At 43.0% G+C, this 12,253-nt stretch overlaps 1 protein-coding gene across 1 annotated transcript in view; it reads right to left on the bottom strand.

Moving 5' to 3' along the window:
* Positions 1-1,384: 1,384 nt before the first annotated feature.
* Rtkn2 (rhotekin 2) overlaps positions 1,385-12,253 on the bottom strand; it is a 61,168-nt gene continuing 50,299 nt past the window's right edge. The window contains exons 10-12 of the mRNA XM_005360147.3: positions 8,874-9,036; positions 5,727-5,834; positions 1,385-4,468 (exon numbers count right to left, since the gene is read on the bottom strand). Of these exons, the coding sequence (XP_005360204.1) occupies positions 3,936-4,468; positions 5,727-5,834; positions 8,874-9,036 (804 nt within the window). The 3' untranslated portion in view covers positions 1,385-3,935. The remainder of the gene's footprint in view (positions 4,469-5,726; positions 5,835-8,873; positions 9,037-12,253) is intronic.

Genomic DNA, 12,253 nt, shown 5'->3' with positions numbered 1-12,253 from the left:
TAAGATGTCGTGAAGTCAGCAAGCGCTGCCGTGCTTGGTATTTTTTGAGAGGTTTTTTGCTTGAGAAGAGTGTATTTACATTATATATAAAGTGTCCTTTCTCTCTGAAAGATGTTAAAATGAGAAAATTACTATTTTTTGCAGCAATTAAAAATGATACCACCACAAATGCTGTTGTAATTTATACCCTAGACCTTGAGATGTAGATGCAATTGCCCAAGACATTAGCTCCCCATCATCAGAAGTACCGTAATTTAAAATATCTATTTTTTTTAAATATCTATTTTCTATGAGGTGTCTCCAATTACAGTTTTATCAAGATGTGAAGTGAACTGGAAGGACATGTAAGGACCAGCTCTCCTAAAGCAGTGGCACCTTTCACGTCACGTGGTACATCCCTCCGTCGCTGGTCTGTCGAGTTCAGTAAATGAGAAAGCCCTTCTGAAAAAAAAATTCTTCGGCAGTTCGTAAGCCAGCATCTTCAGATAGGTTTAGGTTGTGAGGGAGAGAGAGAAGAGGGGGAGGGAAGGTGGGAAGAGTTAGGAGAGGAGGAAGAAAGAAAACAACTCTGTCCTAACTTCTGTTATGCGGGGTGGGGCGCAGGTGAACTAGCCTCTAAGGAGCAGTGACACAGAGCTGAACCTCCAGAAACGGTTCGGGGGCTGGGGAGGGCGTCACTTATGGGGCTCCGGGCAGGAGGCTGATTTCAGACCTGGTTCACAGCTCCCCCTCCCTCCAAGGACATGACTCCTCTAGGATCTCCAGGAACGTCTCTCTCTCCTGTGCAACCCAAACTCTTCCAGTTGCAGCTTGTACAAGAAATTGGAAGGTGAGGCGTATATTGAAGTCCTGGCTTGTAATAAAGGAACACAGAAGGGCACTGGGGGATGGGGCAGGGGCACTTGGGTGCCAGTGACCAGAAGTAATTTTGCCAGCAGCATCTCTGAACAAAAAAGCAAACAAACCAATAGAGAGGCGGTACCCGTAGTTCATAGACATCGCTGGAGAAAGCAGTTTGGACTTGAAAAGGGCATTCTGAACAATACTATAACTTAAGCGTTGGATTTACTGAAATGGCCAATCACCACCGAAACTTTGGGGAACCTTTCAGTTAAACAAAAACAAGAACAAAACAAAACCCACATCAATTTACTGGCTTAAATGGGGGTAGGAGTCTTTACCCAGCATGCTACCTTCACCAAGGGGGCTGTTTGCTCTGGTATCACCGACCCCAGAGAGAGACTTGATGAGTCGCTGTTCCTGGGTGTCCTGGTCAAGTAATAGTGTATTTATTTGTATCTGGCAGTCACAGCACAGTATAGAGAAAAACACAAAGCAAAACAACAGCAAAAAAAAAAAAAAATAGACCAAGAAAATACCCCCTCCGCTACTAAAAATGATGAAAGTTTCCATGAATGCTTCTGCTGTCCAGCGTTCATTGCACGCTGATGGGGTTCTGGTCCTGCTCTAGCTGAGGTTTACTTCCTACAGCCTGATGGTGCACGGGGACTGTTATGGCTTGGGAGGTCCCTAGAGCCTCAGGACCGAGGCCTGACAAGTTTTGCATGGAAACGCTGATGGCATTTTAAAACTGTTTGCTGTTCTTGTTTACAAAGAGGGTTACTGGACATCCAATCTGAGGTTTCGAAGACACAGCATTCTGAGGATCCATTGGGATGGGATCGCCCCTTTGGTCTGAGGATTCAGCAGAGGTGGTCCATGGAGACAGAAAAAGAAAACTCTCAAGGAACTCAGACCATGAGGACTTGTTACTGGAACCAACTTGAAGAATCCAGTTTGTGCGGTCAACTGACACTAGAAAAATGAAAAGTACGGCACCCATGAAACACTCCTCTGGTCACGACAGAAGGGAGAGCCACAGTTCACACCCCCGGAACTCCTCCCCAGAAGACAGATACACAGAACAAGCAAGGTCGCCCCGAATAGAGATTACTGTGATTACAGCTTGTCTGTGAGCGTTCAAGAAGAGGGTGTTCTTATGATGATAGCGTGGAGTCAAAAGTAGGGACTAAGAAAATTGCAGAGAAAGAGATGCAGATTGGATTAGTCCCGGAAATCCTCAGCTCTTGGAAAAAGGAGCCCAGAGAAAGCGTTAACCCAGAGTTCTACTCAAGAAAACCTTCACAAGAAGAAGGATGAGAGGGGTTCGCTGCTCACCTGAAGAAGGGGAGCGTCTGTTCCTCCCGCAAAACTCAGGGTGATGCTGGAGATCACAGGTGGAAACAGCCTAGCCTATCAAAGGATGAGCTGGGAGGCCCTGAAGGGATCAGTCAATGATCTCATGAACAAGATCAACATCTCCAATGTAAGTGTGATTATCCAAGACCAAGAACTCCTTCAAGAAAACAGAGGCAGAGGCCTGCTGTCCAGGTCGGTCCTGTAGGCGCGGAGTGCTTCTCCAGTCTTCACTCCTGTTTATGCAGCTTTGGTGGCTGTAATCAACTCAAAACTCTCAGATTGTGGGGAACTAATCCTCAAGAGACTAATTCTTAAGTTCTGGGAAGGATGTGAAGGAACGGTAAGCAACTTTGTCTGACCGCTTCAAAATTTGTGGCACATCTTATTAACCAAAATGTGGCCCATGAGGTTCTGAGCCTGGAGATGCTCACTTTGTTGCTAGGGAGACCAGGACATGAGAGTTTGGGTGAGCGGCGGCTTCTGCTCATCCTCCTTCTTGGGAGGGTCCTCCTGAGTAGAACTCTGGGTTACTACTTGTTTTGGGGCTCCTTTTTCCAGATGAGAATTTTTTTTTCCAAATAAAAATAAAATAGTTGCTACTTTAAAAAAACAAACAAAAAACCCCAAAAGTGATTATTAAAAGTGGATTTTTTCTTTTTTGTCCATTTAGGATATTCATCCTTTTGCTATTTATCCCCCATTCAACTCATAATCCTGTTTAGGTCACTATGATTAGTAGCTATGGAAATTCCCTCCTATGGAAGTGATGCCAACGTGATTACTGAATATATCTTTTCATGAATAATATCAATAACAGACATCAACCCTTACTCAAAGAGGGAAATCTAATTAAAAGATTGAAAAAAGGATTAATTCTGAAAATGACTACGGTCAACTTTTCTGATACATTTTGAATCTGTCATCTGCTTTTTAAAATAAGTACTGAAGAAAATTTAAGACGGGAGCTGCTTGCCTCCCCGAATTCTGGAGGGCACAGTGGGGATCATCACCGTACAGCCAGGGGAGCCGAGTGGGCCATCACATATCCGCTTCCCTCACTAACAAGTGCGCTGCCTCGCTGATGAGCTGCAGAGTCAACAGGATTTCAGGGCTCATCACGGAAATGATGCCGAGGAGCAGATTACAAATTCCCTTTAAAGACAAAGAATTTAATATTCTAAAATTTATCCCAGGAATTTAAAAGGTCAAGCCTCTAAACCACCAAGTGAAACAATAGAGAGGAGGCAGCGGACCGTCAGATGAGGATCCCAGAGCTCAAGGGGAAATTTTCCTGGGTGGATTCGGTAATTTGTGGTTTGAATAAAACCTTTGAAACATTCCATTAAGTATTAAAATCCTCACAATGAGAATATGGCTTGTCTTTAGCACTTTCTACATTACTAGACAATCTTTCTCCAAAAGAAACATCAGTGCTTTCTCCTGCCTACTGCTTCTTCACCGCCTGCTACTAACTTAGGAATAAATTAGCCCTCCCAACAATTAGGATACTGTCTAGAAACTGCGCCTTTGCTGGGGGTGGGGGGAATCATTTATATTCTGGAAATGAGAAGTAAAAAAAGAAATTCAATTTTCTATTAAAAGGTGCCTTCTGTATCTAATAGCTTATTAATGGTTTATGGAAATTGCTATGGTCTTTACCTATACAATTTTATAACATTACACGCATAATGCCTCTGACCCGAGCTTTACAGCTCGATTTAGACAGTACAGACTGTCTATACTTGTGTTTGCAGCCATGATCGAGGGTCCAGAATGTCTCTGATGGATTTCTGCCTTGGAGCCGGCACTGGCTTGTCTTCTAAACTGGTTTTTGTGTCTGTGTGCTCACCATCAGCTGAACTGTTTTTCCTGGCAGGGGGAAGTTTGCGAGGGGCAGCCACTGGTCTCTGGAAGGGATGCATTTGTGAGGACAGCTTGGGATCTGAAGGCGAGGCTGCAGAGATGCTGGCCTGGGTCCTGCTGTCCGTGGGTCCATCTGTGCCACCTTGTGTCTTTATGCTGAAGGGAGGCTGGTCAGTAGGAGGAAGTGGTGCTCGCCTCTTTTTCCTTTTCCCATCAGGGGCCGGGTGGCCTGCGGGGGATACCACTTTCTTCTGGATGACCATTTCGTGGTTGCCATCAAAGACTGCGGCCCACGGGGGTGGTGCGGATTCTTCATCCTGACCAATGAGGAACTGTCCGTTCGTCTCTCCAATTTTTTTCTGTATTATGTCAGTTAAACTTTCAAGTTTCACAGGTGAATCGATGCCTAGAAGAATTTTAAGAAGAAACTTCATAGGGAAAAAAAATCCAACAGTCACATGTACTTTATCCAAATAAGTTATTATTATCTTCCAAATCAGCATGCTGCTTACAAGGACTATCAAACGCTTGGGAGCATAAATAATAAAAACATGTAAAACTAACCTTGTGAAGAGGGCCCCCAAACAAGGCTGTCATGTACTGCACTATACACTAAATATATATACAACACCCACAGTATATGAGAAATACATAAGTTCCTACATACACAACACAGATGGACACATATAAGCACTTCTTAAATTCTTTAGCTTAAATATTTATTACACAGTAACTTTTCTGTATAACCCTGATTTTGCCCACTAGGAAGTTTGTTATATAAAGAGGGGGGGAGGTGATGAGTCAACAGTTTTATCTGTAGACCTCTGAAGTCTCTGCTCACGGTCAGAGACAAAGACAAAGCAAAACGTGACAATCCCTGTCCCCCCAAACCAAAGCCCCAGGGCAAATTGGAAACCCTCACATTATTTTGGTGATAAGGATGCTGGGTAAAATTTTCCTTGGGAAAAATAAAGAAACTGAGATAAATGTCTGCTGATTAAATCTGTGATGTGATATTTTAAAGTCACCACTTGGAACCTAAGATGGCAAATACACACACACACACACACACACACACACACACACACACCCTTGCGAGGGCATTAGCAGTGGGATAAACGGACACTACAGTCCAGATAAGCATGCAGCAATCACCCCGTAGACCACCCTACAGGATCAAACACCAATTCAAAGTGTTGGAAGTGAAATAGAAAAATTTAAGACAGACAAATTTCTTAAGAACTAGATCTAAATAGTTGTTTTTGATCGGGAATGAACACTTCCACCCATTAATATGACCTCATCAGTAATACAAACAGCGAACAAAGAACAAACCCAGAAAACGACTGAACGTGACCACATCTTAGATCTGTTTGTTCACATTTTCTGAACCTCATAAAGCTAAGTACTTTATTCTTTTAAGCCTGAAGTTTTCTGCTTGATTGTGAGCATTTGAACTATGAAAAATATGCGTTCATTAATTTTGTATTAATTCATCTATTAAACATGAGCTCCTCCGTCTACAATCATAGTCTTTTTTTTATTATTCAATTTGATTGTGCCCTGAAAATTTTAGCATTTTAATGTCAACAGAATAAGCGGCTGGTGTGTGGACAATGCTGGTTCTGTCGCCCTGCGGCTCAGAAGAGGCAAGCCCTACTTACTCATATCGTGGTACACGGAGGTCGCCTCCTTTGTCAGGAACAAAGGTGGTTTCCGTGGCGACATAATCTCAATTTTCATAAGTTCTTCACAACAATGCTTCCATTGGCCTAAGAGAAAGAAAGAACTAGGCTAGTTTGAAATCTAAACGTGAAGCCATGTATTTCATTTTCCACCAATATCGTCAGCACAGTGTGTGCGTGTGTGCGTGCGTGTGTGTGTGTGTGTGTGTGTGTGTGTGTGTGTGTGAGTAGGCGTGAGTGGTGTTGGAAATGTACCAATGAAGTCCAGCTTTCAAGAAGCTTGCATAAAAACCTGGTACAATCCACAGTTTCCAAAGTTGATTCTTTATGAGTGATTCCTTAAGAAAAACAGTTCTGGGGAGAGAGTAAGAGTCCCAAGGCCGTCAGCTAGTGCAACACCACGCACAAGCATCAGCAACCACATTAAACATCGTATTCACTGTCAAAGTGCACACAACTTCTGCTCTGTGTGTTGGATGAAAACATCCAGGATTCAAGACATCTGAAAGACAAACCCCATTGCAATCCAGGAGTTAGACGGAAAAAGCAATACAGAATTCAAGTCCTCATACAGCGTTAATTTGGAAATTTTAGTTAAGAAGTTAAGAATTATTTAATAGCTCAACTATTAAGTTAAAATACCAAAGTGTGGGCATTATCAATGTTTATTTTCATTGCTTTGCTATTTAAAACCTTTAGGTTTTCAGACTTTCTTCTCTGTGGGAAAAAAAAAAGATTGATATTTTCTGACTTGCATTCCTGCATACCATGTGAGCATCCACTGATGTCACAGAAGTCACGGGGCTCACAACCCCGTATCTCACATCACTAGAAAGGTAGGAAAGACACACTGTATGCCTTCTACGGGTGATTTTTATTTCTTTTCCTTTTTCAAATAGTCTCAACATGGATATTCAATCCGTCCAACATGACAGTTTTCCATGGCTGAAAATGTTAATGGCATTTCAGGTTTACTTAATTACATATTCATTCTCTTGTCATGGCACATTGTGATAAACGCCTACATTTTGAATCCATTACCATAACTAGTTAAGACACATGGAAAGCCTTCAGGGGGGGGGGTTTACTATGATGCCGATTACCACACAGCAAACCAACAGGAAACAGACGCCCCCCCCACACACACACACAGGACAGGGTTGCAAAGGTTCCTCCCCAGAGTCGGAATCCAGAAGCTGGAGCTGAACTCTTACACACTTCCTTCCTTTCTAGATAAATATATAAGACTAATTTTTTTCTTCTTTGTGGCAGTGGGAGAAACATTGTATTTAATGAAAAATAATGATTCATTTGAAATGGACCAGCATTTCTCTTTCCACGTTCTTAGATGCAGCATGATTTCTGCACAGGGAACTGAAGATGAAGTGGTTCATAGCTATACAAGAAACAGCACTAGCCACGCTGAAGATGGGCACACAGCCCTGTCCCACCCCACGTGCTCCTGATGTCAGAGGTGGTTTCACACCGGAAGCATTCTGCCATGACTAAGTCTGTACGTAAAAATACATGATAGCCGCTGTGTTAACACGGGGTAAATATCAGGCAGGATGCACTGTGTTCACATAACCTGCTCTAGAGAGAAGGGGGTTTCCCACAATGCTATGTTACCAATGACACATATTCAATGTGTGTGTAAGCATGCGCATGGACACACATATGTGCAGGCACACACGTGTATGTAAGCATGTGCATGCCGTGGCCTCTGTGGGGGTCAGGAGACAGCCTGGAGGAGTTGGTTCTGTCCTACCACGGGGATCCTAGGAACGGAACTGTGGTTGTCAGGCCGGATGGTGAGTGTCGCTACCTGCTGGCGGCCTGGCTGTCTCCATCACACTACTCATGGTCTCTAGTACAACGATCTATTGTGCTGAGCTGTTCCTGTAACTCAGTATTTATAGTAAATGTTTGGGGAAAAAAAACCCTGTCTGTTTAAACATTCCCTCTTTGGTCTACCATTCCTAGCTACTGACTATGTAGAACAAGGGTCATGCCTCTTTTTTAAACTCTCGAAATACTAAAACAGCAATTCTATCCCCTTTGCCCCTCACCTCCATACCATGGCTAGTCTGGGCTAAGCACATCGACATCCATCACCGCTTCTTCATGAATCCTGATTAGCTCGGTCTTAGTTTTCCACTCTTGAATTAGGCTAAAGAACTGAAATTTTACTCAGAATATACGCCGTTACCGAAGTCACGCATGCACACACGGTCTGCAGTGACTTCAGAGGAAGATACTCAGGACGGCCGCAGACCCGGAGGAGAGCTTAGGCCTTTACGACGTGCCCTCAGGATGGTGCTTAAGGAAGATGCCTTGAAGGGCTCCCCCAATTCAATGCCGCAACCACAGGCTTCTCTGGGTCTCACTTTTCTCATCATGAGAGTAAAGCCAAGCAACTTACCTCCTGAGGACCTGAAGAGAAGCATGCAGGGCCCTGGAGCCCCCGAGCTATATTCACACTCATGGCCTGTTTGTCTCCTTCCCGATCTCCCCTGCCCCCCGCACCTGCACAGCAGAGCAGGCCTGGGAACTGCTAGATGACAGCAGGTGTCCCCTCTTTACAGCCGTCCAGAAATCACTCTATGGCACAGATCTGTAGCATTCTGTAGACGTGGAAGACTGCCTGGCTCCAACAGGAGGCTTACATGGATCAGAAGCAGCCACGGTCAACAGACTCCATTGTCAAAGTAAGATCACAGATAACATGCAGGCTGCTTGGTTTATCATTTAGGCCAAGAATCTCCCTGTGAGCAAGACTCCCATGAACAGGGAGTGAACCCCGAGACTCTCACGTACTTTAGGCACCGCACTGGACTGTGCTACTGAGATGGAAAAGGACCTTCACGGGGCTAAAACTCGTCTCTGGATGAAGCAAGGAACGCCATCACGAAAGATCTGCAGTTAGCTGGTGACTAAAAATGATACTCTTTTGAACATTATGATCTCAGGATAGATGATCATTATCTGAAAAAGGTTTGTGGTACATGACCAAGGTTTTCGGGGGGAAAACATCCCTGGCACAAAAACTCATTTTAATATCTGGACCACTATTGTCCAGCCCCCCAAGCCTCGTGAACACACTAGAAAACATGAATATCTGCTTACTGAGATCAAAGAAATGCTGCCGGAAGGCGCCCATCCATTCCTGAAGGTCTTCTAGGCTGTCCGCAGCAAAGACATGAGTCACGGCTCGCCCAGCCACAGTGTTGACTATAGAGAAGTGATAGACTTTCCTTGGATCCTTCTCTATGGCCTGAATTTTGGTTTCCTAAAAATTAAGATAAAATTGGTGGTTTATCAGAGAATAGTTCTGAGATGGTCAAATATTTTATTGCTTAGGCACCACATTTATGCAAATTGTATAATATTACAGCTGCTGGTTTGAAATTTAAAATATGTCATTTCAAGAATTTTCAGGGTTCAAGCTCAAACTAGAATGTTTCTTAAAGACATTATTTATTAAAAGAGCTTTGGATATGCTGTACACATATGGTATGTTCTAAATTACATGTTCTTAGAACGTAACTTCCACTAGGATCTCAGCTTCCTGCCTTTAATATATATCTTGAAATAACTGTAAAGCAAGTGTAACATGCCATGGCTTTAATGTGGATTATATGTCAATTACATTTCCAGCAGTCATAAAATTCAGCCAGTCAAGTCTGTTTCTTCCTTATTCTGATAGTCATACATATTATAGTGTTATTTGTCAAAGTAGTGAAAATGTAACAGTTTACAAGACAACAACAGGTTTTCTTCATGAACATGCATTTCATACATGGCGCTCCTTGTTAATGCTGACAGCTCAAGGCCCATGAGGGTTTTTAGACATCCCAATGTTCAAGTTATTCCTTCAATGTCGAATACAACATTCTACCGTAAGGGCAATGGTCTCATTCCTGCTGGGAAACTCAATTTTTTTTTTTCTGAGTGGTATCAGGTAGGACGTTGCCATGACATTCACGGTGCTAGAGGCCAGGCCCCAGGTTCCAATCGGGCAAGTAGTAACAGCAACCCTGTGCAGTTTAGATGGAAGAATATTGGGGGAATGAAATCTGGGACAAAAGATTCATTTTCCATCATCTGAGGACAGAACTGTGTAGTAGAGAGAGACATGACGGGAGACACAGAGGCAATTCAGAAACTTTTACAAACGTATTTAAAAAGTAAAAATGGGTGAAGTTAATTTTAGTGGCAAATTTGATAAAAAAAAATATATTGTTATTTTTTTTCATTTTCATTCTTCAAAGTCCAATCTGTAGTTTATATTTAAGAGCACGACTCAACTCTCGCTGTCTCACTTAGGCACCCACAGCTCCTGAAGGCTCCTGTGAATTCAGTCCCATCCAGAGGGAGGCAGCAAAGCTTTCTACAATGTGTGCAGGATGTACTGGTCTGCGGCTACACACACCACTTAGGAGAGGGGGAGAAAATAACAGCCCGCACGGAGATGCACCTGCAGTGACCATAATGTGAGCATCGGGGAAGTAATGGGGTTGGAAGGAAAACTCTATTTCCTGAAGGACGGGTGAACCCTTGCAGCTGAACGCCATCTGTACCAGACAGGGAATTCATTTCCAGAGGACTTCATTCTTCCAGAGTTCCCTGGAACAGGTCTGCTGCAGAAAACAGCCATGTGTCTTTCAAACTTTGGAATATTACAAAATACAAGAACCAGCAGCTATCTTGGGATGGGTCTGACTGGTGGTCACTGGGAAGTCAGGGAGTGCGGATGGTCACCAGATTGCAACGGGACACAGAGTCAACGCAATGATTGTAAAGTGACAAGGTCTTTGTACATTCCCATCCCTAGAGAACAAACTGTGCGAAGACGTGTCTCTGTCCTTCCTCACCTGCCCCAGGCACCTCCTGACTGGTTTAATAAAGAGCTGCACAGCCAATAACTAGGCAGGAGAAAACAGGCAGGACTTCAGGGCAGAGATAGACAACTGTGGGAAGGGTCTGAGGTGAGGGATTCGCTAAGCAGGTACAGAGGAAGTAGGGCATACGGTAGTGAGGAGAGGTAACGAGCCATGTGGCAGAACGTAAATGAATATAGATGGTTAAGTTTTAAGAGCTAGTTGGGGACAAGCCTAGGCTAAGGCCAAGCTTTCATAACAAAGTTCCATTACAATCCCAGTTAAGTAATCATTTATACAACATAAATTTTTTTTAAAAAATACTGCTTACTAAATGGAATCCTTTAAAGCCAAAGCCACCAACAACAATAGCCAATCATTCAATCCACCCAACCCCCCCCAACCACCACCCAATCAACCATCAACAACCAACAACCAATTAACCAACAACAACCAACCATGCAATCAACTACCCAACCAACCAAACAACAACCAAGTGATCTCTTTAAAAATAAAATTTGGGGCTGGAGAGATGGCTCAGTGGTTAAGAGCATTGCCTGCTCTTCCAAAGGTCCTGAGTTCAATTCCCCGGCAACCACATGGTGGCTCACATGTGGTCTGGTGCCCTCTTCTGGCCTGCAGACATACACACAGACAGAATATTGCATACATAATTAATAAATAAATAAATGTTTTAAAAAATAAAATAAGATGAAATTTGTTATCATCAGTAGAGGGTGACTGAAGCTCTAGAAAAATTTTCAGGATGCTTCTATCAGCCTAACTGAAGCCTGAATTCAAGTTGGGGAGAGGGGTAAAAAATTTTCTTGTTGCTGAGACTCTGACTGCCTCCAATCAATTTCACTTCAACACGTTTCTGATTGCTCTTATACAGAGATTAAATAGATTTCAACTTCTAAATACAGAAAATGCGATTCTTGGTATATAAGTGTTTTACTTTCCACAAGGTATTGTTTCTAACGAAGCCACTAAGCAGAGAACGATGAAACAGACCATTTATATCCTGAGAAAATTCAAGTCAACAATATACAGATAAATACTATGCCCTTCATTAACTCCAATAGCCATTAAACATTTCTATTGTTTTTACATATCCCAAGGAAGGGCTTTTATTTGTTTTGAGACAGGATCTCACTACATCGACTTGGCCTGAACTCACTATGTAGACCAGGCTGGCTATGAACTTAAGAGAATATTGGGGTAGGTCAAAGATTTTATTTGCTTTTTAACAAGTGAAAATAAAATGCCAGGTTGAGACTAAATTACATTTTATCACCCAGATTATCTGACTAATTGGAAATATTTATAATTAAAGATTGTGTGTCAAAGAAAGAAGGATTTGAACAACTGAGGCCTGTCAAGTGTTAAAGTCCACTCAAGCTGCTTGTTGTACTGGTGAAATCAAAGTAGGCTGAGCCCTGTCCTCCTCCAAAGATGAAATCATAAGAAAACAGTAGGGTAGACTTCAGAACTTATATCCTAAACATTGCAAGGACAGGCAGTCAATCACTCCAGCAGGGTGATCATACCTTGGCTCTATGCCGTTTAGCAGCTCTGAATGCTTGGGACAGGGTTGAAGAATCAGAAGAGGACCAAGTCATTTAC

The sequence above is a fragment of the Microtus ochrogaster genome, linkage group LG2 (assembly GCF_000317375.1).
Source record: "Microtus ochrogaster isolate Prairie Vole_2 linkage group LG2, MicOch1.0, whole genome shotgun sequence".
Classification (NCBI taxonomy): domain Eukaryota; kingdom Metazoa; phylum Chordata; class Mammalia; order Rodentia; family Cricetidae; genus Microtus; species Microtus ochrogaster.
This window is presented reverse-complemented; position numbering and strand designations above follow the sequence as displayed.